General features: G+C 46.6%; 1 protein-coding gene and 1 long non-coding RNA gene across 3 annotated transcripts; one reads left to right on the top strand and one right to left on the bottom strand.

The window, feature by feature from the left end:
• Nucleotides 1–46: 46 nt before the first annotated feature.
• On the bottom strand, nucleotides 47–13,221 carry LOC128314669 (uncharacterized). Of its 2 annotated transcripts, XM_053217821.1 has the most exons (3): nucleotides 12,522–13,221; nucleotides 2,938–3,093; nucleotides 47–2,383 (listed from the first exon to the last, which is right to left on the bottom strand). In XM_053217821.1, exons 1-3 carry the CDS (start codon nucleotides 12,943–12,945, stop codon nucleotides 2,349–2,351), a joined length of 615 nt encoding a protein of 204 aa, XP_053073796.1. In that variant the 5' UTR covers nucleotides 12,946–13,221; the 3' UTR covers nucleotides 47–2,348. The 2 variants fall into 2 exon arrangements, with proteins under 2 accessions (XP_053073796.1, XP_053073795.1); XM_053217820.1 differs by lacking the exon at nucleotides 47–2,383 and having other exon boundaries at nucleotides 2,599–3,093.
• Nucleotides 12,456–27,834, top strand: LOC128314670 (uncharacterized). Its single transcript, XR_008296525.1, has 3 exons — nucleotides 12,456–12,975; nucleotides 17,364–17,500; nucleotides 27,396–27,834. It is a non-coding gene; the product is annotated as an uncharacterized LOC128314670 (long non-coding RNA).

The raw sequence follows: 27,834 nt of genomic DNA, 5'->3' as shown, positions 1-27,834 counted from the left end.
TTCACCCACCCCCCCCCCCAGCCCCCACCTCTCCAGCACACAGAGATATACACATTACAAACATAGCTTACGGCATCAATTTCAGTGGAGCCCCGCCTTCTCTGATCCCTGAGACCGTGTGCCACACTGCACCCAGAGAACTCCTGCTGCCGGCCCAATCATCTTCCCTCATTCCAAACAAATAATTACTGGTTTTCCCCATGGGCTAGGTCACTTGCTCTGGAGAGGGTGGCTCTGACTGCATGTCCTGAGATCTGCAGCTGGGGGTGGCCTCCCTGAAGGTCTCTCCGGGCTTCTCTTTGACCTTCTCTCTCCTTGGCAGCCTTCCCTCAAATATTGTATTTCAGGCTTACAGATGTCTCCTGATTTTGTTGTAAAGATGGCATTTGCATTTTTATTTTTCAATTTTCTTGCTGCTTTTGGGTGATTTTCAAGATGATATGCTGGAAAATGCCATCTTTACATAGCTAATTCTAAACAAGAATGTCGCAATAAATTCAGAGTGGAATTTTAAATACAGAGAGGAAAATGGGAAACAGTAAGGCTCCCCGAGTTCTGGAGCCATGAAGGCCTTCAGGCACACATACACAGCAGAGGCTGGGCCAGGTGCAGGAGACCAGAAGCCTGCTGGAAAAGGCTTCTCTCCCCAGGGCCAGTGCATAGGGCCCCACACTCCTCACAGGTCAAGTGCAGCCACTCCGGGGTTTGCAAGAGTGATGTGACGCTCTCACCCAAAGAAACTAAAAACTGTGTCCTCACAAAGGCAAGAGGCCAGATAGGAGAGCGAGCCTGTGGAGATCTCTTCCGGCTGGCAGCGGTCTGGGATGTCCACACTCAGCATGGGGTCGTGACATCAGCAGGGTCCGCACCTTGAACTTTTCTTTGCCTTTTATTTCATTCTTACCTTTTAGTGGAGCCCCTTTTATAAACTACAGACTCTCAGCTTTCCTAGAATAAAATAAAAACTACTTTCTGCCTTATTTTGTCCATGATCGGGCCACGTAGAATAGCGTGAAGAGCAGAGATGAATAAACAGCATAATTCAATGTCGTGTGTGTGTGTGTGTGCACGCACATATGCATCTGGGTATGTCTGTGCATGTGTGTGTACCTGTGTGTCCATGTGCGTGCATGTGCGTGAGACAGAGGTGAAGGAGATGAGCCTGCCTCTGGTTGCACGAGTGTTGTCTGTGACCAGACCGCTCACTTCCCGGCCTCCACTTTGCTCAGCAAGACAAGCGTGGTTAGAATGCCAGCCAGTGAATGAGAGGCAAACTGGACTTAAACAGGCCTGGGAGGAGAAGGTCCTTAAGACAGTGGGAGTGGAGGGGTTTGGCGCGAGAAAAGTGGAGAGCCTAGAGCACCAAGTGAAAGAGGAAACACCCAAAATGGCTATCTTACGGATGTTCGAGGGCTCGCGACATTGTTCCCACTACTTATCTAATTCTCCCCAGATGGCTCCAGCATTCTCCAGGTTGGGCCCAGCAAACGGCACGGAACCCGCCCAGTCACGCGCTGTGCCCCCCGGGGCCGAGGAAGGAGCCCCTGTGCCTCCGCGCACCGTGCTTGTCTGAGCTCAGGCCATACGATCCTGATGCATAATTAATGGCGGGAAATGCATAACCCCATTTTCCGTTGTTTCTGATTACCAGATGGCTCAATAATAAACTTTCTTTTCCAAGAAAATATCCCACTCTGAGACAGATATTGCCCAAAGCTATAACCAGACCCTCCAGCTTTACCTTCCGGGACAACCACGGCCGGGGGATCAACGCTGCGGGAGAGACTTCCCGAGAAAGGGGACAACGCGAGCTGGTGCCTTGTAAGAGCCGAACACTCCCTGGCCACACACAACTCCCGTGAGCACGACCACAACCCAGGACAAGAGGCAGGAGCGTCTCCCGGGAGGACACAGGTCAGCATCGCTGGGCCTCACCCCCCGTAACCGACCGCCCTCATGTGGCCCGGTGCTGCGCTCACTTCAGGCTTCCTGTGAAAAAGTGCCAGGACCGGGGTGCCTGGGGGACTCAGTGGGTTGAGCGTCTGACTTCAGCTCAGGTCATGATCTCACGGTTTATGAGTTCGAGCCCCGCGTCGGGCTCTGTGCTGACAGCTCGGAGCCTGGAGCCTGCTTTGGATTCCGCATCTCTCTCTCTCTCTCTCTCTCTCTCTCTCTCTCTCTCTCTCTCTCTGCCCCTCCCCTGCTCGTGCTCTGTGTCTCTATCAAAAATAAATAAACATTAAAAAACACTTAATAGAAAAAAATAAAGAAAATATGAGTGCCAGGACACTCCCCAGACTCTAAATTTATTATGATTCCTTCAGCTGATGCTGTCGTGTGCTTCCCTTCTAAGTTTCCGTGGAAAGCGCTCTCTGAAGTCCATCTATATGACAGCGCCACAAACAAGAAAAGAGAAAACAGTAAGTGTACGTGTTTACTTACGTGCTCTCGTCATTCAGTAAGAGAGAAAAACGCTGGCCGATGCCCTCCCTTATAGCAAGAAACACTGAGTTTCTCGGGAACTTGTTATTGTCTCCAAGTTGCTTTTGGTTTTAAAGTAGTTTTTCGTCTGTTGTTTGTTTGCTTCCCGTGGGAGAGTGACATCAGCAAGCCACCCGTGAGTGTAAATATACCCTATTCTTCAAAGATGCTGGACCCAGAACCCAGAAGCCTGAGTGTGAGGCCCAGGTTGCTGCAGGCAGCTGGGTGCTCGCCTCCCGGGGCCTCAGGGTCCCCGCCGTACGGACAGTGGGGTGCATTCACCTGCCCCACGCTCCACGGATGCAGACCACGGGTGTACGAGGCACACCCGTGGTCTGTGCCACGTATGGGGGCCCTGCTCCGGGGGACTCGGCCCGACGTGTTACAGGACGCAGGCACCTCCCACCTGCCCAGGAGGAAGGAAAGCTGACTCAACTGGGGCCCTTTGTATCATACCCCAAATTCGGTGTTCCCCCTGTCGGGAACATTCTGCGTGGAAAGTCTTGACCTCCGAGCACCGGCTGGATAGGATGTGAGTTGCCACTGAGTGGGACCAGCTCTCCTCAGAAAGTGACCAGAAGTCTGAGGAGAAACTAGTTTCATCATTTCTTCCTGGAACAAAACCGAAACTGAGAAACACTCTCCCCGCTGATAATCAGTACGGGGAGGACGGCGGCTTGTCTCCTAAAACACAAAACTTAATTCCCTGTAGACCTCTAGGGACCAAGCAGCCCCTCCCGCTCTAGCTCACAATAGCGCTGGCATTTTCGCCGCGCGGTTGAGCGTTTGACATAAATTATGTGAGGCCAAATGTATTTCATCTGAGTTGGTTCAAGAAATTACAAGTGTCCTAATACCCAGTGACAGAAGTTGACATATCAAAGGATTCATAGAAACACCAACAGAAAATAAATCACCATTTCGCTGCCCCTCCCCAAAACTAAATTCCTCATTTTACAAAGACCATATAATCCTTTCGTTTTCAAACAAATACCACTGCATCATTGTTATGCTAGCGTAAGCCAGCATAAACCTTGCAACAAGGGGTACGTCCCACGTGCTCTTTAATAGCCCTGCCGGTGGGGCTCCCGCCTGACACGGGACCGTGGTGGCATCGTGTCAGCTAGACCCCGTGGCCGGCCACGGCAGCACAAAGGATCCACCTGAGAACTTGCCACAGGAAACTGTGCACGGTGTTTTCCTGCCCCATAAAAGGAGGGGGGAAACAGCCATTAAATTAATTGGCGCTAAAAGCATGTAATAGTTATCTCATCTATTAATTTTTAGTTGAATATTAACTCCAGTGTCTGCCATGACACGCATTTGACCTGCACAAGGAGCCAGGTCACCACCTCCGTCTTTGAAAGGAGACGAGGGGTTGGGGAAGCCGGGGGGAGGGCATTCTTTCGCTTTGACCTTGTATTCGAAGACTGTGTTTGCTTTTAGACAAGTATTGACTTTACGTGGGGCCAACCTCGTGGAGCCTGATGTAGCATGTTCCTCCGTAAATTTTAAAGGACCGCAGGTTCGAGAGGTAGCTTTTAACTCTCAGACATTTGAAAAAGTTAAGGTGATTCCATCATTCTTCAAAGGAGGAAAGAGCGTCAGTTCCCAAGGAGGGAGAGCGGGAAGGATTGCCCAGGGCCTCTCAGCAGGACAGATGAGGGCACAGAGGCCCCAGGTCTGCTTTCCTCCTCTGTGGTCCCCTCATTTTCTATCCTGCATTCCAGGAAGGAGGGTGAGCTCCAGAAGAGAAATCATAGCAATAGCAACAGTGCAGTTTGCTTGTGCTTTTGAAAGATGTGTCTGTGTCTAAAACCAGAGTGATTCTCTAACCCGTCAACCTCCTTCTGAAGAAAAATCATTAAAAAAATATACAATTCTGTGGAAACTATCTGATGGTCTGACCCACATAAAGGACTTTCTTCCCAATGATCGGAGGGGCCGGGACCAGCACGGATGGCCTCTGGCCGAGGCCGTCCAAGCGGGAGTCCCCATGCCCTTCTGGAAAGTCGGGCACTCCCTGGGCAGGCATTTTCTTACACCTTGAGTCCTGGATCTCGGACCTGCACAGCCCTGGATTCACGGCACAACAAAGAAGGTTGGGTATTTCCACAAGCAAGGAGTCTCTCGGTGGTTTTCCTCTGCCCAGGGGCTCACGCCCGAGCTGTACGGCGTATTCGGGGGTAGAGAAGAGTCCACCCGGTCTGGCCGGTCTCTGGCCACCCTCTCCAGGGAAACGGATGCATTTGTCATTCTTTGGAGCTAGGCAGTGGTCAAGCCTCTGAACCCTGCAGCAGGAAGCTTCTGGAATGACTGGGCTGTTCTCCCACCTGTCCTGGAATGTCATGATGCCTGCGTGGGAACAAGTCCAGCATGAGGATATTCTGGGAGAGGCCGCCTGCCTATAATCGGACACCACCTATCGAACGGCCGTCACTTGTCCTGAAATCAGAAGCATCTGCAATCCAGCAGCGCTGCCTTCGGAGGGCGTCTCTGACCCATAGCTGCCTCTTCCACAATGACAGGGTGGAGGAATCCAGGGCAGAGACGCCCCCGGGTCCTGCAGGTGTCCCCCCCTCCTCAAAACAACAGGGAGAAGCCCCGAGCCACCCCTGCGCTCCCGGCCCACGGCAGTGGGGACTGTGTACCCAGAGGGGCCCAGGGGACAGGCACAGCAGAAATACACTTTGCACACGAGAGCCTGGGCTCAGATGACCACCCGGATGTGCACGTCCACAGGTGCGACTGTGCGGGCCCGTCTCACTTAGATGCCCACTAACATTTGTCTTGTGGGAAAGACCCCCTTGCGAAAGTCAGAACAGCTTCAGATACTCCAGCCACGTTCCCTGCCCCTCCAGCGGCCCCAGCCTCCCCCCCCCCCCCCACCAAAGGCTGTCATGGGAGAAAGAAAGGCCACACTCCAACCTGCTGTGTCCCCCTCCCCCCCACATGGCACCTCCTGCCCAGCCACTCCTCCCTCTCGTCCCTCTGTTTATATTTTGTCTGGCTCAGCTTTAGATTGTGTGAAAATATCTGACACTCCACCACCAGAAGCATGAAATACTGAGTGAGATTAGGGTAGCTGGCGGGGGGGGGGGGGGGGGGGGTGTCCTGGAGCAGGTGGTCCGGGGTCTCTGTGCATGTGGGAAACCACTGTTTTTCATTTGTTCATCTTCTTGGATGATTGCTGCTTTGCATGTCATTTTTCCGTTATTCACTTGTGACATCCGTTGTGCAGAACGTGGACCACCGCGTTTAACTCGATGAAAGACAGTATCGTTATCCCCACTTGTAAGATAAGGACAAAGCCACAGGGAGGCCCAGCAGCTCATCTGGAGTGGAAGAGCCAGTGAGAGGGTCTCTCTGGCCTCAGGGTGGGGGCGGGCGGCAGTGCTGGGGGCCGAGGCCCATGTCCCTGTCCCTGTCGGAGTGACAGCAGCAGTGCCCCGGAGCTGGTTAACTGGCTCGTGTTAATAAAGCTGTAGTCAAGGCTCTGCAGGACGCTCTGCCCTGTGGCTGAGAACAGAACCCGGCTCCGGCCGCAGATGCTGGAACGAGTCACTGTGTACCCGTCGTTCCAAGTCCCTGGCTCCGTGCTGCACCTCTCGCCCTAAAAGGAAAGTTTCCGCATCTCCAACCCCAGGGCCCAAGCGGGGCTCCAGAGGCCCTTAGGGGATCTCCGGGGTCACGGCCACTGACAGCCAGTGTGGCAGCTCGCCCCTCTTCTTCCTGCTGTGCTCCAGGCCCCACGTGCTCCTGTCCAGCTGTGGCCCCTCCAGGTCTGGGGGAAAGCCGCACCAGATGGCCCCTCCTCTCTCCTCCCTAGTGTGTCCTCTGTTTTTAAATAAAGGTGATTTTCATCTCTGCCTGACGGGTGTCACGTGCTGTGAATTATTCTTTCCGGAAGTTAGAATGCGTACCTACTTCTCACCATCTCTGCAAACGCCAGCGTTCCCGAAAGGGTGCCAGGCAGAGGATGTGTCCCACCTTGCTTGACTCCGTGATTCCAGCCTCCTCCTCTGAGCTCCGACCCGGGATGCTGGGGACCCCCAGCCTCCCTGCAGAAGGCGGGCCTATTTTTCCATCAGGGGCACCAGAAAGGGAAACATACCGAAGAAAACCAGTGTCTCGGCTCTAACGCCCTATGTCCTGGCGGAGGGAGAGTTTTCCGGATGTGGGACCGTGGTAAGGGTCAGTGACATGGCCACAGGGGTCGTATCAGCACGCCCCCTTATGCTCGCTACCTGTGCGCACCAGGTGCTCTTATGGGCTCTGACCACCGGCGTGCGTCCCCTGGGGAGCGGGGAGGGCGGTACGCGGCCAAGTGCAGCTCATTTGCAGGGCCCAGCACTGAGAACAGCTGCCTTCCATCATTTCCCTCCAATTAATTTGGGCAAATGTGTCGCCGCCTCAGCAGACAGCAGGTGTTGATTATAATGACATCAAGCAATATTTATCAGGTGCCAACATTTAATGGGCTTTTGCAAAATCAGAATGGTTTTGTAACTGACAATGAAGTGTCCATCTGAGCCAGAAAGTGTATGCTAGCTTATGTGATTCTTGTTTGATTTGGGCCAAATGAAAAGATCGCTCTAAGGCGAGCTGTGCTTCTCCTGAATTCTTGTCTCACAAAATAGCAGCGTGCTTCACAGATAAGAGCCATGACTTTCAGAAGAGGTGGGGATTTACAAGTATGTTTGGAATTCAAAAGGACTAGAGACACGATGGTATGTGTCTCATTCTGAGCCCGAAGTCCTTTGCAATGGAATGAAATGCTGAAATGGGGGCAAAAATTGGTTTCTTTTCCTTTCATGTGGGAGGAAATGTGAAGGTATTTATAGCAGCTCTCTCAGAAAAGATAATCTGTAGTTACGCAGGTTATTTATTATGCCAAACCAACACTGTGCTTAAAAAGTAATATGTGTTACTGTAGAGACGGCACACAAAACTGTGAGATTTGTTTTTTTACTAGGAAAAAAATCACAACTGTATTCTATTCACTGTCTTCTCTGCAAAAGAGAACCCAATTCTCCAAGGGCCACCGAACATGTTTCCATCCATCCTGTTCTCCCAGGACAGGCTTCCCCGACTCCTTGAGGTCTGGTCCAAACGTCTAGATGGTCGGTGATGGCCAAGCAAACCTGGGCTGTGGCAATTAACGGGAGAGGAAGGGCAGGAAGCACAGAGACGCCGAGAGCTCTCACGACAAGTTTTACCAAAAACGCTGCCTCTGCACAAGCTGCCATCCAGCAGCACTTAAGCTTGGGGCACGGTGTGCCGAGAGCAAATCTTACGAATGGGTGTGCCCCACAGTCAGACACACAAGTGAATGTGCCATTTGGCCTGTAAGTGGCATCGTATGTGCCACCGACACCGCCCTTTAGAACCGGGCTGTGTTCAATGTGGGGCTGTGTCCCCCTGCGGACATCACCAGCCCATCCTTCGTCTCCAGAGCTGTCCCCAGAAGGTGAAGCACTGGGCTGTGCTCGAGCCAGAGCCAGGGTGCTGCCCCTGCCCCACCCCCGCTCCACGGGGGCTGCCTCCACTCCGTCCACCCCGGGCAGCCATCAGCTGGGGCAGCGGGGCGCTCGGCATAGTGTGTGGTCTTGCCAGGCAGGCAGAGAAGGACCTGGCTGTCTGTTTACTCCTACTCACCATCCCAACAAAGGCACAGAAAAACATACTTTACTTAAAAAGAAAATGACTAAATGGTGGTTTTGGAAATAGGTACAACACAATAAGGGGCGCCTGGGTGGCTCAGTAGGTTAAGCGTCCGACTTCAGCTCAGATCACGATCTCACAGTGTGTGAGTTCAAGCCCCACATCAGGTGCTGTGCTGAACATGGAGACTGCTTGGGATTGTCTCTTCCTCTGTCTCTGTCCCTCCCCCTGCTCGTGCTCTCCCTCCCTTCCTCTCTCTCTCTCAAAATGAATAAATAAACTCAATAAAAAGAACTAAGTACAACACACTATAATTAAGTTTTTAAGTGAGTGCTACACTTAGAACAAAGAATAAGGATATCAACACTAAGATGAGCCAGGAGTGACAGTGCACGCCCAACACTCGCACTCTCTCAAGTCCCGTATGTGTCCTAGACAGGGGCCACTAGTCTGGGTCCAAGTTTCTAGCGTCAAACAAACAGGGGTGACCACTTCCCATGTACCCAGCCCCAGGCTAGCAATGGACGCGTGGTGGAGAGCAGAACGGCTTCAAGATGCGTGCACTCTAGCAGGGCAGACAGGCCACCAGCACGAGTCAGTACATCCGTGCAGAATGTAGTGTGCCAAAGAATGTGAACACCTGTGTTGACAGAGGGCCGTGGGGGACTTGGGATGGAGGGTGATGCCCCTAAACACATCCTGAAGGATGAGAAGGAGCCACATGTGCCGGGAGGGGGTGAAGCTTTCCCGGAGAGATGGGAGGGTGGGTGTGAGCGCTCTGAGGAGGAAGAACGACCCCTACAGGGTCCCGCAGAGAATCCAGGGGTCTATGAACCCATAGGGAAAGCACATCTTTATTTTCGCCGAGCTGTTACTGAACTCTAGTGCCCCGTCAATGATGAATGTAGGCAACCAAACCCGTCACCTGTGAGATCACAGAAGATTTCACGTCAAGTGACGATTGCTGAAGATCTCCTAAAACCGTGCCCAGGCTCAGCACCGCCCCAGAGCCGCGGTGGCACAAAGCCACCAGGTCTTATAACTGAGTGATTCTGCTCTAAAAGTACATATGTTACTATGCCTCAAAGTTGCTTCATATTTCTACAACATATGTTCCTCTGAAACAACACAGCTCAACATGATTTGTTTCCTTTGAAATTCTATGTGTGTTATTTTATGCAAGGAGACATCTTATTTGGGGAAGGGGCCCAGAGGCTTCACCAGAGGTCTGTGGACAGTTAATTTTAGAAATAACAATAAAAATAAGAAAACTCTGGATGCACTAAGTCTCTTTTAGAGGTTTCTCTATCAATGCCATTTCTTGCAAATGAACTTTCCATAATAAGTGAATAGCAGTGACCTCCTTGAGAATAAAAAAATAGGAAAAAGAAGAAAACCACCTCTATAGAATTTTAAAATGGTGAAATTCGATATCCACTTAGAATCTATTGCCTCTAGAAAACTATGGATGGAAGAGAATGCTCTCAACCAGATACAAGACATCTGCACGAGATCTACATCAAGCATCCTCCTGTGTGAAATGTCAAAGTTCTCTCTACGAGGTGGGGAATGTGGCCCATCCTCACCACTTCTGTTCAAAAGGACACTGGAAGGTCTGCATGCTTCCATAAGGCAAGGAAAGGAAACTAAATGCGCAAGGATTGGTACAGAAAAAATAAAACTGTCATTATTCACAGTTGATGTAACTTTGCTAAGGATACAATCCAAGAGAATCTATAGATATATTATTAGAATTAATACATGAATTTAGGAGGGTTACTGGATTGTGGTCAACCTATAAAAATCAATCGGCTCTCTTCGTACGGACAGCAAACAAATAATTTCTAGAAAAGAGAGAAGATAACGTAGCAAACGCTCGCAGGGCCCTGTGCTGCGTCCCACTGGCCAGCCTGATTTCAGCACGACTGTGGTGGACAGCTCCACGCACACGCACCGCCCCACGTCAGGCACACACGTGGGGCCCGCTCGTCTGCTCCCGGCGTTCGTCCAAGACCTGGAAACCCTCTTGGTCTGTGCACAGACACTCAGAAGTGCAGGAACAGTAACACCCCTGGAGGTAACCCTCAACTACTGCGGGAAGGGGACTGTTGGCAAATGCCCCAGCCTGTCCTCTGGTGGGAAAATCCTAGGACCCATTCTCCGTTTCCTGTGAGACTAAGTTCCGGTTGTCCACAGCGGTACCAGCTCAGTAACACCTGCCGTATTGGCTTTCCTCTCCTCCTGTCCCATGCCTGCTGCTCTGCTTCTTGGGACCACATTCTAAATAAGCTACCTGCCCTCTTATCCTTGTCTCAGACTCTTCTTTAGTAGAGTATAAACAAAAACCATTTACAGTAGCATCAAACAGCATGTATCACTATGAATGAAACTTACAGAAGGTACCCTAGACTTCTCTGCAGAAAACTAAAAAGCAGGATTATAAGTTAAACAACTAAATAAGTTCAAGTATTTGTGGACTGGAAGACTACATATTGGTAAAGATATATATTCACCAGAACTGATTTATATATTAAATACAATGCTAATCAAAACCCAGAAGGCTTTTTATAGAAACTTGACAAGCTGATTCTAAAATTACATGAAAATTCAAGGAGCAAAGAATAGCCAGCATGCTCTTGAAAGAGAACAAAGCAGAAGACAAGTTCTACCAGACATTAAGATATTTTAAAGTTACAGTAATTAATATGATGCGGGATTGGTGAAACAATAAACAAATTGACAATCAGAACCGGAGAGACAGCCAGAAATAGACCCCTAAATGTACAGTCACTTTGTTTAATACAAACGCGGCAGTAAGACGTGGGGAGGAGTTATTATTTGTGATGAAAAATTCTAGGACAGTTACATACAATATATATTTTTCAAGGCTTTATTACTTCACACTGTGCATATAAATCAATTACACGTGGTTTGGAGAAGGAACCACAAAGAGTAAAAACAAGGAAGCTTGTTGAAAATAACATAAGGAAAAAATGTTTACTCTTTCTACTTATAATCAGATTTACTGTCTACTCTTCGCTAGTTGAGGGCACTAAAAGATTAACGATTGCTAAAACAGTGTTGTTCATGCACCTTTATAAACATAGGACAAACACTTTAGTCTCACGTCACGACTTTCACTTTGAATCGCATTCCAGTAGTAACATCATGCCTTAGTCTCTCTGTGTTTTCTTGATGTCCTTTTGCCAAATCCCACTCATACTTCAGGTACGTAGTTCATGAGCGGTTTGCTTTTCTATCTGAACCGTGATGATAGGCCTTGTTTTTCATTCAAAATCGTAACCCCTTTGTATTTATTGTTATAACTGATCATTTATTTCTTGTTATATCTATAATTTCCATTTTATGATTTCTTGTTGCTCCTTCGTTTTCTATACTTTAAGAAACAGAATTTAAACGGTCTCACTTAAGAAATTATAACAAAATAGAAAATACTGGGAAATGTGCCGGGCACCCATGAAGAAGATTTAAAAACTTACCTGAGAGACGTAGAAAAGGACCTACAGAAATGGAAAGATACAGCATGTCTACCTCGCGTGTTAAACTACGGATTGTACCACTACCAACCGTCAATTTGTGTGTGTCTTGCAATTTCATTTACCATTTCCATTTCAAAGAGCTTGACTGCAGTTTCTATAATTAGATGAATGAGTCTAAAATTTATACAAAAGTTATCTGGCAAAAAGTGTCAACGTAATTGAAAATTTCAAGGTAAAACATGCACTGCCGAGCTCACTCGCTCTCTCACTCAAAATTAAAAAAAAAAAAAAACTTTAAAAAATAAAATAAAAACAAGTTAATTCAAAGAAAAGAATTAACAAGACTGCATTTTCCCTATCAAGCCGGCAGAGATTAAAACCCACTTCTGTTAAGTCTTTGGGGGAATGGGAAGTGTCGCCTGCTGACAGTTTTGGTGTAGACTTGCTGAAGGTGAATTTGGAAAGTGTAGCAAAAGCCTTGAAAATATGAGGCACGTTGGTCTGGAGGCTTCAGGGCCAAGGGACTGACACCAAGGCTGCAGAGACAGTCATCAAAGCACGGATTCCGGTACTGAAAACCGGGAAGACGGTATTCACCGGGAGGGTGACGAAATAATTTTGCCACTCCCTGCAACGGAATCATCTCGTTGTTGAAGAACACTAAACACGTGGGGAAATGCCAAAGGAACATCACCGGACAAAAAAAAAAAAAAAAAAGTTTCTCAAATGGAAATCGTGTGTGTGGTGTCGGGGTAGCGGGGAGCCAGAGACGGACAGAGGCACAGGGAACCACCAGCGCTCTTGACCACACACCGTTACATACGCTCGTGTCCCTCGTGCAGCCCTGTTTCCAGAGGACGCGCCCACAGCTGATACCTGAGGCCCCTGCCGAGCTGGGCCCTGGTGCGATGAGGACGAGCAGCTGGAAACGGCCCCGGGGGGCACAGAGAGGGAGCCCGTAAATGCCCGCGGACGGCGCCCGGGCCACACTCGCGGGCCCCACCAGGGAAGAGAAGAAGGCCGCGGTGTTTACCCACCACGGCCGCCGCCGAGGACCGCCGAGGGCCGCCGGGCACCAGCGTCTGCCCGCTGTGTGGGGCTGCCAGCGAGGGCCCGCGGCCAGAGCAGGGCTCAGGGAGACGGGTGCAGGTGCCAGCAGGCGAAGCCAGAGCGGGAAAGGCGGCGGGACGCCGCGGGGGCACGGGCGGAGCACCTGCGGCTTCCCGCCGAGATGGCCAAGAAGAGGAAAGGGGGAAGGTATTCTTGCAGCCATATTAAAAGCGGAAAAGCAAAACCCCATCTGGGACACTCCTCGGCGGCACACACGACGGTAAGAACACAGAACCTAGTAACCGGACAACCGGCATCGTGGGGCGGGCAGAGAAGCCAGGGTGTCCTTCCCCCGCCAGCTGGGGTCTTGAGGCGGAACAGGCTGTGTAGACGCGGGCCTCGCCTGGGAGGGGCTGACAGGTGATGCGGTTTCCAGCCCAAATTCCGGAGTGGAAGAGGCACACAGAGGGAAACGCCAGGGCGGGGAAGGAAGCAGGTATCCAGGAGGGACCGGGCATCCCGTCCCCCCCCCCCCGGGTCCACAGTGCCATCTCGGCAGGCGCTCACCCGCTCTCCACCTGCACTTTCCTCCCCCCGATCCAGGAAGTGGGCCAAGTGATACAGACACACAACAGTATCAACAGTGGGACTTCAAATATTCTACATCATGGACGCCAACCCTCCGACTGCAGGCAAGAGCGAGGCCTCTTTCCCTAATTTCTTGCTAATCTCTTCATGCTCTTTTCTGCCAACTCACGGCGGCGCTGACTTCTTGATAGGCTTTTCACTTCTGATCCAGTACTGCCTTGTAAGTCGTTTCCCACGATGATCTGACGGCTGTGACACGTGACACAGAGTTTGCCTGAACACGCAAAACCAGACAGACAAAATCGCACGCAAACCGCATCGCGTCCGCTAGAGCGGGCGCAGCGTGGTCTGGGCCGCCCTGCGCCGAGGCACGATCTTGGGACACAGAGCATCCGGGAGGGTGACTCAGCCTGTGCCGTGTGGGTCTAACCCGGAGCTCGCCTGGAGCTCCCGCCACTGGCGCCCCGCGGTGAACTGTTCGGTGAGCGCTCAGGCGGTGTCCCGACAGGAATATAGGATGACAAGTGATACCAGAAAAGCTGAACATAGAAACTTGTGATGGGTATCTTGGCAGCAGCGTGGACTCCATAATGCCTCTAAAATCCAATCGCAAATTTGTAAATCAAATCAAAAGTATGTGAAATGAGCCCAGGCGGGGAGATAAGTGGGGCTGAAATAAAAGGAGGGTAACATATTGCATTGTGATGCTGAATTTAAAAATGAGAGACCGTCTTGGAGGGAACTAATCACTTTTTCGCAGAGCAGTTTCCTTCCAATGAAAGTTCCTATGCGGACTATCAAGTGTTACTTGAAATAGTTTCTGCCTCATGTTACCTTTATTCTGATCTTTCTAAAACCTGCCATGAAGTTGGGTTCAACTCTTGCTTCTCTAGCACAAGGTCAGCGCAGGTAACGATCGCGCAACCGGAGCGTGTGGTCAGGTCCAGCGCAATAGAACGCAGACTCCCTCCCCAGGCTCGCCCCGTCCCTTTCTTACCCCAGCCTGGAAGGGGACGGGCCAGAAACCACACGCACCTCCCCACCACCGCCCCCCCCCCAGCTGTGGACTGCTCGTGGCTGCATATGTGAATGGATACCAGTGTCATAGGCGTGCACAACTAATGAGAATTGATTTCACAGACATCCATGGACAGAAGGTGATTCAGGTGATGTGTCTTAAAGGGGGCACCTGCCACGTCCCACTCTCCCTGCCCCGGAGGTCTGCACAGGCCCCAGGCTTCGTGAAGGTGCTGGAAAGCAGGCAGGTGTGGATGTGGTGGGACGGACCCGGCAGCACAGGGCGCGCTCTCCCCACGCCTTCGCCCGCGCACACACACACACACACACACACACACAGGGACACAGAGGCTCCCTCCGGATGGCGAGACTGCAAGCTGAATATTACTTTGGCTTTAGCCTGGGACCTGTAAGTGAACAGAACTATTTTTAAAAACACACATCTGAAGCACGAGTGGGTCTAGCCTACGGGCAGACTTCCAAGGCTCAGCCACCTCGTGGAACAGAAGTGGCTTGTACCCTCACACTGTGCTCCATACTCCGACCTCGACGTCCTGCCCTGGGGTCCAGGTCTCCCTGGGCTGAGAGGTTTCCAAAGTGCATGCACTCTGTGCTCCTGGAAGCAAAATCTCAGGGTAAATAGGAAGCAGAAGCCAAACAGCACAAGAGCCCAAATCCACACAACCGGGCGGTGGGGGCGGGGGGGGGGGGGGCTTTCCTTTGCAGGAGCTGACAAGGGTCTTGGTGGCTACTCCTCATCTGAGACACCGGACGTGTCAGGCAACCGTGCACGAGGGCACGTCTTCTCTTCTGTGTTCGCACCACTTTTACTGGGCTCTGCGTCTCGTAACCCCTGCTTGGGGCAACTGTCGTCTTACTCTTTTTGCCCATCCAGTGCGAGCAAGCTCTTTCTTTCATGGGTACGTAAGGTGATCGCGTTCACAAACACAGTATTTTTTACCAGAAGTATCGTATGTGCTTGTCTTGTTCTCCGACCGAATCAAAAGATGCTGCAGGCCACGGGCCTTTATCTATGCCTTGCACCCTGTCATGCCAGCATCATGCTAGGCACCCAGCAGGAGCCCAATGAGTATTTGTTGATTAATGGAACTTGAACCATGAAAGACAGCCCTCTTTGGGGAGTTCCATCCCTTAAGTGGGCCAATTAGCTTGTCTGCTCCCCATCACCACTGATGGGATATTGTGAATTACCCACGTCTACAATCAGCAGAGTCAGGTACTCATCATTGTGAATAGCTTTCCACTCATTCAGGCTACCAAAAATAGCTGTACCGTAAACTCTCATTATGCAGGATGATGTTAAGATGGGGTGTTCTAATTAATTAAACATTCGGGTCAGTAAAAAAGAACATATATATGCAGAAGCCCAGCTTTTACAAAATGAGAATATAATAATACATACTTAGCGCTAAAAATCGTACCAAACACGATGGAGCTGGGTCACTCGAGAATGATGGAGAGCCTCATCTTAGACCTTGTGCCGTGCACGCAGGGCGTCAGTTTGGAGAGGAAATCTGTAGCCCCATAAATACAGAGCATTTAAAAGGGAGGATTAAATCTTCCCTGACTCCCAATCTATCCGTAGAGCTCCAGTCTAATGTTCTAGGACTAGCACTATTTTTTGGCACTGAGACTTACTGCCTTACGTGAACTCCCTGGCTGCTTTAATTCTGGACAAAGGGTGATCAAAGAATACTGTTTCTAGGTTTTAAAATGAATGAGAAGAAAGTTTGGGAGAAAATTTCCGGGGAGCTTGAATGTGAGGAATTTCCTCACTCCCCAGAATTTTGTCTCTCTTTACAGGAATTAATCAGTCAATATTCTCTCTTTAAAATTCTATTTTGGGCACACACATTAGCAGCCATTTCAGCAGGAATTAAAGTGGCTAAAATTAAATTTTGGCATGTTTATACAGTCTTTATTCAACTTTACATTTATTCATTCAAAGATTATCTAACAAACAAAAGACGAATGTATCAACTATTGTTTCTGGTTTTTTAGCTTGGGAAACGTAGGTTTCTTTGTGCACGTGCACGCAGAGGCATTTGAATAACAAAATGCTCTTAAATGAATAAAAGGACACGAAACATTGCATGGTTCAGTAGATCTGTGGTTTGCACCTCTGGTCGCACATTAGGATGACTCAGGAGTCCTTTAAAAAGCCACGCCCAGGCCGTGCCTGAGATTTGTTTTTGTTTAAATGTTCTGGGGCGGGGGCCCAGGCAGACACACTTTCAAAATCTGGGGAGCCTCTAACCCAGTTGGGTTAAAAGCTGACAGAAACACCGAGCTTCTTAATTAAACATGTATTAAAATGAGAAAGAGTTGGGGCGCCTGGGTGGCTCCGTTGACTGCGTATCTGACTTCGGCTCAGGTCATCATCTCATGGTTCGTGGGTTCAAGCCCCGCGTCAGGCTCTGTGCTGATAGTTCGGAGCCTGGAGCCTGCTTCGGATTCTGTGTCTCCCTCTCTCTCTGCCCCTCCCCTGCTCACGCTCTGTCTCTTTGTCTCTCAAAATGAATAAACGTTAAAAAAAATTTTTTTTTAAAAGAGAGAAAGATTTGTCTTCTCTAAACGGGAGAGGAAATTGACATTTCTGTGGGCAAGGATGACTGGATCTCGTGGAGGAATATTTGAGGAGGTGTGTCCCACGTAGCTCGAGAGGCACTGAATGAACCCTGAGATTCTGCGTCATTCTCCCATCTCAGCCTCCCTTATGCTGATGCTCCAGATAGAATTCCAAAACCTTAAAGAAAAACAAATGAACAAACTCCTCTCATCCTTCTACTAATTTCGAAGCGGCCAGATTCCTCATCAAAAGTACTGAACGCACAAGTATCCCATAATTGGCTCCCACGTACTTAGGCTGTGCACACAGGTCTGTGAACCAGATAACATCTTGGGTGCGTGTCTGCGAGGAGTGGCGCTAAACGCTTCCGTATCACGACATCAAAGCCGTTCAGAGATGAAAGGGCATCTGAATATTTGCATCATAAACAAGCTTTACATACTAGATATTCCAAGAATCTTTCATTTTAACAGGTGGAGAAATGAGGACAGGAGCACCTCCGTAAAGCACAGAGCCTCACTTGTGGTTGCTGACTCAGTTGGTGTGGCTTTGATAGAACCACTGCAATTAAGCACCGTGATGAGCAAGGACTTGTTGGGCTCTTCATAAGGTACACGGTGTTTACCGATCCCCGGTTTACGCGATAAATCTATCGTCCTTGGGGCACAGCTGCAAATACATGTTTACAGGGATGATTCTCAGTCCGGGGAACCACCAGTTTCAAAAATGTTATGTCCTTTTCTGAGGTTCTGTAACTTAAAAGGGGCAGCTGCGTACGTTTCAACCTGCTTCATGCACGGGAAGAGGTGGGTTGCCGGTCCCTGGTCGTATCCCTCAGGACTCCTTGGTCTGTGAGCCAGGACAAGGGGGCACCCAGATGCACACCTGCCCTTCAGGCTTCCGGCTGCGTGGCGGTGCATGTGGATCCGCACTCTTGACCGCACTCTTGACCAAGGTGAGATGCCTTGGTCGGGGAGCAGGGCTGCCCTGTCTGGGTGCCACACACCTATTCTCCACTCGTGTGAGGCAAGGCAAGGGGACAACCAAGAAAGACATAGGAGTACACTAGGCGTCTTTTAACTGTACCCAGAATCTTGGAAAGAGTCCCACTCACGCTTGCTGGATTAGAGAAACACCTCTCTGAGATGGCTTTCAAAACAAGGACAGTCATTTCTTCGATATTATCATCTACTTTACACACAGCAGACTTACACACGAAATATTTCAGGGGGCCTGGGTGGCTCAGTTGGTTAAGCGTCCGACTTGGGCTCAGGTCATGATCTCGTGGTCCGTGAGTTCGAGCCCCGCGTCAGGCTCTGTGCTGACAGCTCAGAGCCTGGAGCCTGCTTCGGATTCTGTGTCTCCCTCTCTCTCTGACCCTCCCCCGTTCATGCTTTGTCTCTGTCTCAAAAATAAATAAATGTTAAAAAAAAATTACAAAATATTCCACGAAAATGCCTCTCCACTTAAAACAACGTTATCTAGGGGCGCCAGGGTGGCTCAGTCAGTTAAGCATCCAACTCTTGATTTCAGCTCAGGTCATGATCTCATGGCTTGTGAGTTCAGGCCCCACATCAGGCTCCATGCTGACAGTGGGGGCCTGCTTGGGATTCTCTCTCTCCCTCTCTCTGCCCCTCCCCCACTCACTCTCTCTGTCTCTTTCTCAAAAATAAATGTTAAAAAACTAAAATAAAAGGGGCACCTGGGTAGCTCAGTCAGTTAAGCAACTGACTTCAGCTCAGATCACGATCTCAGGGTTCGTGAGTTCAAGACCCCCATCGGGCTCTGTGCAGACAGCTCAGAGCCTAGACCCTGCTTCAGATTCTGTGTCTCCCCCTCTCTCTGCCCCTTGCCCATTCACACACTCTCTCTCTTTCTCTCTCTCAAAAATAAATATTTGAAAAATTAAAATTAAATTAAAATAAAATAATATTATCTTAACATGGCAACTACCTTTTGTTTTAGAGATATGTTTGGAGCACCAGGAACTTGGAAATATTTAAATAAATCAGTTATGTAATGACACTGAAGAGAGACATTTCATGTTGGCATCATTAAAGATATTATTATTTCATTAAATGCATGAAAGAAATACCACAATGCATTGTTTCGTGGGCCACCCTTCACCCCTGAAAAAGCAGCAGGTGCTGGCTGGGAGTGGACTCAGCTAAAGACAACCTCGTTAGACGGAGCTGACCTACTTCCTGGCATGCCGCTTCCGTCCGCTAACATTCACGGGGCTTTTATTTGGGTGGCTTTGGGATGATTGCTATTTGCTAAAATAAATATAAGAAGATATCCACACTCTCAGAACCCGGGATATTCTGCTGGGAAAAGTGAGACTCAGCGATCAGATCAACCGTAAATGAGACTGTGTTCTGATGAGCGCTGAGCGTAGTATGACAGGAATGTGCCAGATGTTGACGGAATCCTGCGGAAGTTAGACTAGCTGCAGCAAGGCCGACACTGGGACGTGACCCTCACTGCTCTGCTCCGGACGATCTGCCCTTCCTCCTGGACAGTGACACAAAGGACCCTGGTGCTATGGTCAGAGCAGGGTGGGTGAGGGCCACAGATTAACATAACTCAACATGTTATGCCAGCCTCCTCCATTTTAATCTCTCTGGGGCAAAGGCACGACATTTCTAAGACGTCTCAGGTTTCTGTGACCCGACAGCAACAAGAACGAAAGGGTCCTGGTACCACTGGGGGTCCTCTGGACCGCTGACGGCTGGGCTGGAAGCAGCTACGAAATCCCCATTCAAACCCGTCTTCTTCATCCCAAGCCTCTGGCCACACACTGACCTACCCAGCCGTTCTGCATCCCTTCAGCAGGACCCAGGACGACGACCCTTTCTACCCCCTGCAGACCACGGGAAACCCAGGGGAATGGCCGCAGGCCCGCGCACCCCCACCGGCCAGCCCCACACTGAGCTGTGGTGCCACCTTGGCTCTCCACCAAGACAAGTGCAGAGCCCCTCCCAGAGCTCGGTGGGAGGGGCGCGGTGAATGCCCCTTACTCTCCCTCCACACAGTGCTCTCTGGAACCTTGCCTCTGTTGGGGCAAGAGAGGGGATAAGGTTTTCTGTCCACTCTGTCGCCCCTCTTCTGCTCCCTCCTGTCCACAGCCCATTGAGTCAGAAGCAGTCAGCTCCTCACGTCCTGTGCGCTATGCCTTGGGCTTCCCCCACCTGGCACGTGAGGTCCACTCCATGGACCTACACTCAGTGGCCTAATGGGGATAAAGGACCTCAGAAAAGATTTCCTCCCTTGACAAAGCCTGGAATTCATGATTATTCTGTCATCGTAAAGAGCCTATCTGGGATATCAACAGATGAAAATCAATGTCCTTTTATTTCTACCTCTGTAACAACGTCAGGCATCTGCGAAGGGGTATCTCTGGGGGAGGGGGGTGACGGGGAGTGGCGGTGGACAGGAGCGGCAAGGGGAGCTGCCCGTTAAGGTGCGTTTTAGAGCACCGCCATAGTTTAGCCGTATTTATTAGCTCTTTCACCAGACGGCCAGGGACGCCTTCCTGGAGGCAGCGGAATCCGAACCTGGCGACTGGGGATGAGCAGAACACGGGTGAGATGCTGGGTTGCAGACGCAGGGTGCACACAAACTCAAGCAAAAGCCCAGAAAGTTATCATGAAAAGTGTAAACCGCCTAAACACTTCCGAAAGCCGGGATTTGTGCAGACACAGAATTCCCTGAAGCCTGTCCGAGTTTGGTCCATATGCAGACCTAATCACCTTCACTTTCTAGCCAATAAAAATCTGCTTCTGCAAATGGTTGCCATGAGGCTCTGCAAGGTCCCCAGTTGTCATAGAGACCTCCAGCAGTGACTCCGGAAACAGAACGTGCGTTTACTGAACCAAAGGGTAAGCATGCGTTTAATTTCATAAGCAGCTGCAGGACATTTTCCAGAGCGGCCGCAGCACGTTACAGACCCACCAGAAATGTGCTCGAGTCCCAGCCACTCCTCTTCTGTTAAATTTTGGTCACTCTAATGGACACGGAGTGGTGGGCCAATGTGGTTTCAGCTGCATGTTTTTGATGGCTGTGATGCTGGGTGCTTCTTCTGTGCTCCCTCAGCCACGTGCGCACCTGCCTGGGCAAAGTGACTGCTCAGGTCTTTCACCCATTTTTTAAAAATTCTTTTAATGTTTACTTATTTTTGAGAGTGAGAGAGAGAGAGACAGAGACAGAGTGCAAGCAGGGAGGGGAAGAGAGAAAGGGAGACACAAAATCCAAAGCAGGCTCCAGGCTCCAAGATGTCAGCACACAGCCCAATGCGGGGCTTGAACTCACAGACCACGAGATCATGACCTGAGCGGAAGTTAGATGCTTAAGTGACTGAGACACCCAGGAGCCCCATCACCCATTTTTAAAAATAAGTTGTTTCTTTTTTATTATGGAGTCTAGAAATTGCATCCTTGATACAAATCCTTTGTCAACTTTACGTCTTGAAAATATTTTCTCCTAGTCTAGGTTTGCCTAGTTTCTTTCCTTAAATGTGTCTTTCGTGAAGAGAAAAGGTTGTTTCGTCTTCAGTCTAATCAAATTTTTCTCTTATGAATATTATATTTTATGTGTCCTGTCAAAGAAACGTTTGCCTGCCTCCTATATCATAGAGATATTCTGCAATGCTCCCTTTTAAACACTTGCTAGCTTTGGTTTTTACTTTTGCATCTATGATCCATCTTGAATTAATTTTTGTTTATGTTATGAGGTTGGCCAAGTTTCTTTCTTTTCTTTTCCTGCATGGGCACCAAGTTTTTCCAGTAATATCTGTTGAAAAAACTTACTTTTCTCATTGAACTTCTTAGTTGCCTTGGTTAAAAACCACCTGACCATACGTGTGGGCTCTAGAATCTCTATTTTATTGTTCTAACTACATCTTCTTACACTAACACACGGCTTGATTGCTGTACTTCCTAATAAGTCTTGACATCAACTGTACGTTGGCTAGTCTATATTCTAGTCTATATTCCTTGTGCTTCCATATCAGTGTTAGAATCAACTAATTTTTAAAATTCTGAGATTACAATTGGCATTGCGTTGAAGACAGATCAAATTAGAGATGACAGTTTAACAATACCGAGCCTTGCAACCATGCATGAATGTGATGGATGTATCTTCATTTATTTAGGCATCTCTATTTTCTCTCAGCAAAGTTTAGTAGTTTGCAGCGTATATATGTCGCATGTCTTTTGCTAACTTCATTTCTAGGCATTTTATGCCCTTTTGACACTATTACACCTGATTGTTTTATTTTCTTTTCCAGTTGTTTACTGCTAGTATATAGCAATTCAATTGTGGTTTTGGATATTGACCCTTTTATCCCAAGACTTTGTTAAATGCACACATGCGTCCTAATAAGCTGTTGTTATTGTCAATAATTTAGAATTTTCTGTGTAAACAGACAGGTTGTACATGAACAGGACAGTTTTACTTCTTCACTGATAATCCATATGCTTTTTATTTCTTTTTCTCATCCCCCTATGCTGGGAGGACCACCAGTACAATGTTGAATGGAAGTGATGAGAGCTTAAGTTGTTCCCAGTCTTATAGGGAAAGCATCCAGTCTTTCAACATTAAGTATTATGTTACATGAAGGTTTTCGTAGCTGCCTTTTATCAGATTGAGGAAGTTCCATTACTAGTTTCCTGAGAGTTTTTATCTTGAATAGGCTTTAGCTTTTTATCAAATGCTTTTTCTGCATCTATTGAGATAAATACATCATTTTTTCTTTATTTGACAATGGATTTCCAAACACTAAACCAACTGTACACTCACAGGATTAAAGCTCATTTGGTCATGATGTATCCTTTTTTTTGTAAATTTTTTTAATGTTTTTATTTATTTTTGAGACAGAGAGAGACAGAGCATGAGCAGGGGAGGGGCAGAGAGAGAGGGAGACACAGAATCCGAAGCAGGCTCCAGGCTCTGAGCTGTCAGCACAGAGCCCGACGCGGGGCTCCAACTCACAGACTGTGAGATCATGACCTGAGCCGAAGTCGGACCCTCAACCGACTGAGCCACCCAGGCACCCCCATGATGTATCCTTTTAATGTATTGTTGCATTCAGTGTTCTAACATCTTGTTAAAGATTTCAACACCCTTGTTCCTAAGAGGTAGTAGTCCATAATTTTCTGTGATCCTTTTGTCAGGTTTTGTGTCACAATCATGATACTCTCATAAAATTAGTTGAAAATTTTCTTTCTCTATTTTCTAAAAGGATACTGTAGAATTGGTGCTATTTCTTCCTCAGGTGTTTGAAAGAATTCACCAGTGGAACTATCTGGGCCTAGAGTTCTCTTTGCAGGAAATTATTCTGGTAGAAAGTTTAAGGTCTTTCCTAGATGTAAACCTAGTCAGAGTTTTTCTTTTATCTTACGTCATTTTTGATAAGTTGTGTTTTTAGTTTTCAGTATTATTTCAGCTTTTCAGTATTATTCAGTATTCAAAATTATTCAGTATTAAATTTATTGGCATAAAGTTGTTTATATTTCCTCATTATACTTTTAATGCCTGTAGCATCATCTATGATGATCTCCCCCTCTTTCATCACTGATATTATTAATTTATGTTTTCTTTTTCTGAACTGTTATTGCCAGGGATTTATTAATTTTATTAATATTTTCAAAAGGCCTCGTTGGGGAGTGTCGTGTCCTCCATTGTTTTTGTCCCTTCCTGTTTCATTTATTTCCCCTCCTACCTGAGTCATTTTCTTCCTTACAGTTACTGTGGTTTCACATGCTCATTTTTTCTCTAGTGTCTCAAGGGGGGAAATTAGATCATTGATTTAAATCACTTCCTTTCTAAAATAAACATTTTGGAGTTGTAAATTTCCCTCTAAGCACAGCTTCAACTATGTTCCATAAAACTTTATATGTAGTATTTTCATTTCATTCCGTTTGAATTATTTCTCTTTTCCACTGTGATTTCTTCATTGACATTTCAGGTTTTGAAGTTCATCATTTAACATAAATATTTGTGTTTTTCTAGCGCTTTTATTGTTATTGATTTCAAATGCAATTCCATTGTGGCCATAAGACAGATTCTGTAATACTTCAATCTCTTGAACTTGATTAACCGTTGTTTTATGGCTCAGCATGTGAATTACTATGATACGCTTTCCATATCTGCTTGAAAATAGCATGGATTCTGCACTGTTGAGTGGAGTTTCCATAAATGTCAATTAAGTCATTTAGATCCTATAATTTAGATTTATAATTTAAATGTATAGATTTATAAATGTATCGATTTTAATCATTTATTATTTGGATCCTATATCTTTACTGACATTTTGTCTAGTTGATTTTACAGATTATTGAGAACAGAGTTTTACTATGACACTGCATTTATCTCTCTTCTCTAATTTTTTGGTGCATGAATTTTGAGTCTCTGTTTCTAGCTTTGTATACATTTTAATTACTATGTGTTGCCGATGTAGCCTTTTATTATCATAAAATGTCCTTCTTTACTTTTAGTAACATGCTTCGTTTCAAAGTCTATTTTTTCCTAGTATTACTGTAGCTACTCCAATTTTTAATGATTACTGTTTGAGATTTATCTATCTATCTACCTATCCATATATAAAGTATATCTCTTAAGACAACATATAGTTGACCTTGCTTTTTTTTTATAAGCCTGACAATCTATGCCTTTTAATTGGTGTTTTAGTCATTTATATTTCTACCAATTATTAATATAGCTTAATTCAGGTCTACAATTTTACTATTTGTTTTCTATCTGTCTTATCTGTTTTTGCTTTCTCAGTTTCTCCTTTCTTGACTTCTTTTAAGTTAATCAAATTTTTTGGCATTCTATTTTAATCCCTGTATTGGCTTTTTGGCTACATTCTTTACATTTTTTTTAGTGGTTGCTCTAGAGATTACAATGTACATCTATAATTTATTAGAGGTTTATTTGTATTTAATATTGTATCACTTCATGTAAAATATGGGGAACTTACAATACTATAATCTACATACAATGCTATCTACTTATATCTATAGTATACAATACTATATTACTATAATACTATCATCCCCCATGTGCTATTCCTTTCATAGATATTATAGGTACACACATGATAGAATAGTTTTATGACTTGTACTTTAAAAAATTCTTTTGTCTTCTTTAAAAGTTGAAAGAAGAGGGGCACCTGAGTGGCTCAGTCAGTTAAACGTCCGACTTCAGCTCAGGTCACGATCTCACGGTTCATGGGTTTGTGTCTTTCTCTCTCTGCCCCTCCCCTGCTCATGCTCTGTCTCTCTCTGTCTCTCAAAAACAAGTGTTAAAAAAAAATTTTTTTTAATTGAGGGAAGAAAACTATCAACATAGTGTTTACCCACACATTTACCATTTCTAGTGATGTTCACAAAATCTTCTGGATCCAATACCACCTGTTACTTCTCTTAAATCTGAAGAACTTCTTTGGCATTTATTAGATGTGAGTAAAAGCTCCATATGAATTACCCCGGTGCTTGTTTATCTGAAATGCCTTTCACATTCATTTTAAATATTGTGCTAATATGTTTTATTTAACTCAACATATCTAAAATATCATTTTAACATGCATTTAATGTGGGGTGCCTGGGTGGCCCGGTAGATTGAGCACCTGACTTCAGCTCAAGTCATGATCTCACAGTTCGTGAGTTTGAGTCCCTCATCAGGCTCTGTGCTGACAGCTCAGAGCCTGGAGCATGCTTCGGATTCTGTTTTCCTCTCTCTTTGTCCCTCCCCTGCTCATGCTCTTTCTCTCTCAAAAACAAATATTTAAAAACTTGGAAAAGAAAAGCTTTTTTAAAAAAAAACATGCATTAGATGTAATAAAATTATTATTGAGATAGTTTACCTTTTTTTATTCACACTAAATCTTTCAAATTTGGTGTGTATTTTACACTTACATCTCCATTCAAACTGGTCATATTTAAGCGCTCAACAGCTGTCACCAATGGCTACTGAATTAGCACAGTCCTGGAATGTCTTTTTGCCTTCAATGTTGAAGACTAGCTTCATGGATATAGAATTCTAGGCTGATACTTTCTTACTGCATCACTTTAAAAATGTCATTCCATTGTCTTCTGGTCTCTATTGTTTCTGTTAAGAAATCTGCTGTCAATTGTCTGATCCTTTGCCTTATGGAACATGCCATTTTTCTCTAACTGCTTTTTAATATTTTATATTATTATTTCAGTAACTTGACTACCATATACCTAGGTGTGTTTTTCTTTCCCTACTCAGGATCTTTGAGCCTCTTGGATTTGTAACTTCGTATCTTTCATCCAATTTGAGACACTATTAACCATGATTTCTTCAACTAATATTCTTCTGTTCCATTATTTTTCTCATCTCTGTTTTGGGGCTTTAATTACACATACACTGGACTACTTGATATTTCTCCACAGGTTTTGGAGGCCCTGTTCATTTTCTTCAATGCTTTTTTGTTCTTCAGAATTGATCACCTCTACTGATCTATTTTCAAGTTCACGGATTCTTCTGCCACCTTCATTCTTTTGTTAAGTCGATTCTGTGAAGTTTTAATTTCCCTTATTGAACATTTAAGTCCATGACTTTTATGTACAGTTCTTTGCCAAAGTTGCCACGTATTCATTTATTATGCATCTGTTTTCCTTCAAGTTCTAGTACACCTTTATTAGGTGCTTTAAAGTATAGATCTGCTCATTGCAACATCCGATTCATTGAGAGTTGGTTAGTTGCTGCTGCTTCTTTTTTCTTGATTATGAGTCACATTTTCTTGTTTCTTCATGTATCTGGCTTTTGTATTACTATTAAATACAAGTCATTATGAGTAAAACACTGTAGTCTCGAAATTCTTTCATACTGATCTAGAGAATGACTTTTATTTTAGAAAGTAGTTAATTCAGCCGGCTCAGACTCCTTGCTCTGCAGTACGTAACAGCTAGAATCTCTGTTTAAGTACATGGGCTTTCAAATGCTGCTTTTTCACCAGATTTTCTGGGAACTCCCACACACAAACATACTTTAGCAGTCAGCCCATTATTTGGGAGGATTTTATATGCAGATTTGGGGCACTGTCTCTTTCAGGATTTTCCCTCTAACTTTCTAGATGACCTATCAGCTCCAAATTCTCTATTCTAACACCTCAGTCCAGAAACACTACAAGGTTTCTCCTGGGCAAAGCCACAGGAGTGGTACTATGGAGTAGCTTAGGCAAAAAAGATGTGAACTCAAAATTTTTACCAAGTGCCTGTATTTAAAAGGTAGCCTCCCCTCCAGTTATGCCTATTATCAGTGACACTCCTTTGCCCCTTGCTACACACATAGACGTTGTTCAGATTCTTTGATTATCTATGGGATAGTTGATCTGACGAATCTATTCTGCCATTACTACAAACTTCAACTTCTACATAGTGGATTTTGAGTCTATTCTTAGAATAATTCAATAGTTCTTACTATCAAGCTCTAACCTGAACCAGCATGAGATGTTTCTCTTCCTTTCCTTTTTCCAGCAGGAGGTTTTACAGTACCTTGAGGAATTCCAGTGGACCAGATCATGTCAGGACCCCCGGTGGAGACTTTCTCTCAGATGCTGAAGCCAAGCCAAGCAGAGCAGTGCAACAAGTATTGGGGCATTTCTAAAAATCTGCCACCGCCTCCCCACAACCACCTCCAGGGACAATTTTTTGAAGCTCATGTTAATTGTATCCCTTAAAATTCATTTGGGGGGAAAATACCTGATAAACTGGGAATCTTCAGGAAATCTATTCCTGAAACAAAATGTCCCTTTCTTTCTCCCTTTCCTTACCTGGTCTAGAACTAGTCAGCCCCTTTTTACTGCACTATTCTACTACAAATATTGTAACCTGGCTTCATTTGGCTACAGCCCAAGCCTGGGAAGAAGCTGACCATGTTCACAGCCTAGCTAATCATGCCAGTGTGTCCAAGCTT

Source organism: Acinonyx jubatus, chromosome A2, assembly GCF_027475565.1.
Source record: "Acinonyx jubatus isolate Ajub_Pintada_27869175 chromosome A2, VMU_Ajub_asm_v1.0, whole genome shotgun sequence".
NCBI classification, from domain to species: Eukaryota; Metazoa; Chordata; class Mammalia; order Carnivora; family Felidae; genus Acinonyx; species Acinonyx jubatus.
Note: the sequence above shows the minus strand (reverse complement) of the source record. Positions and strands in the feature narration are given on the sequence as shown.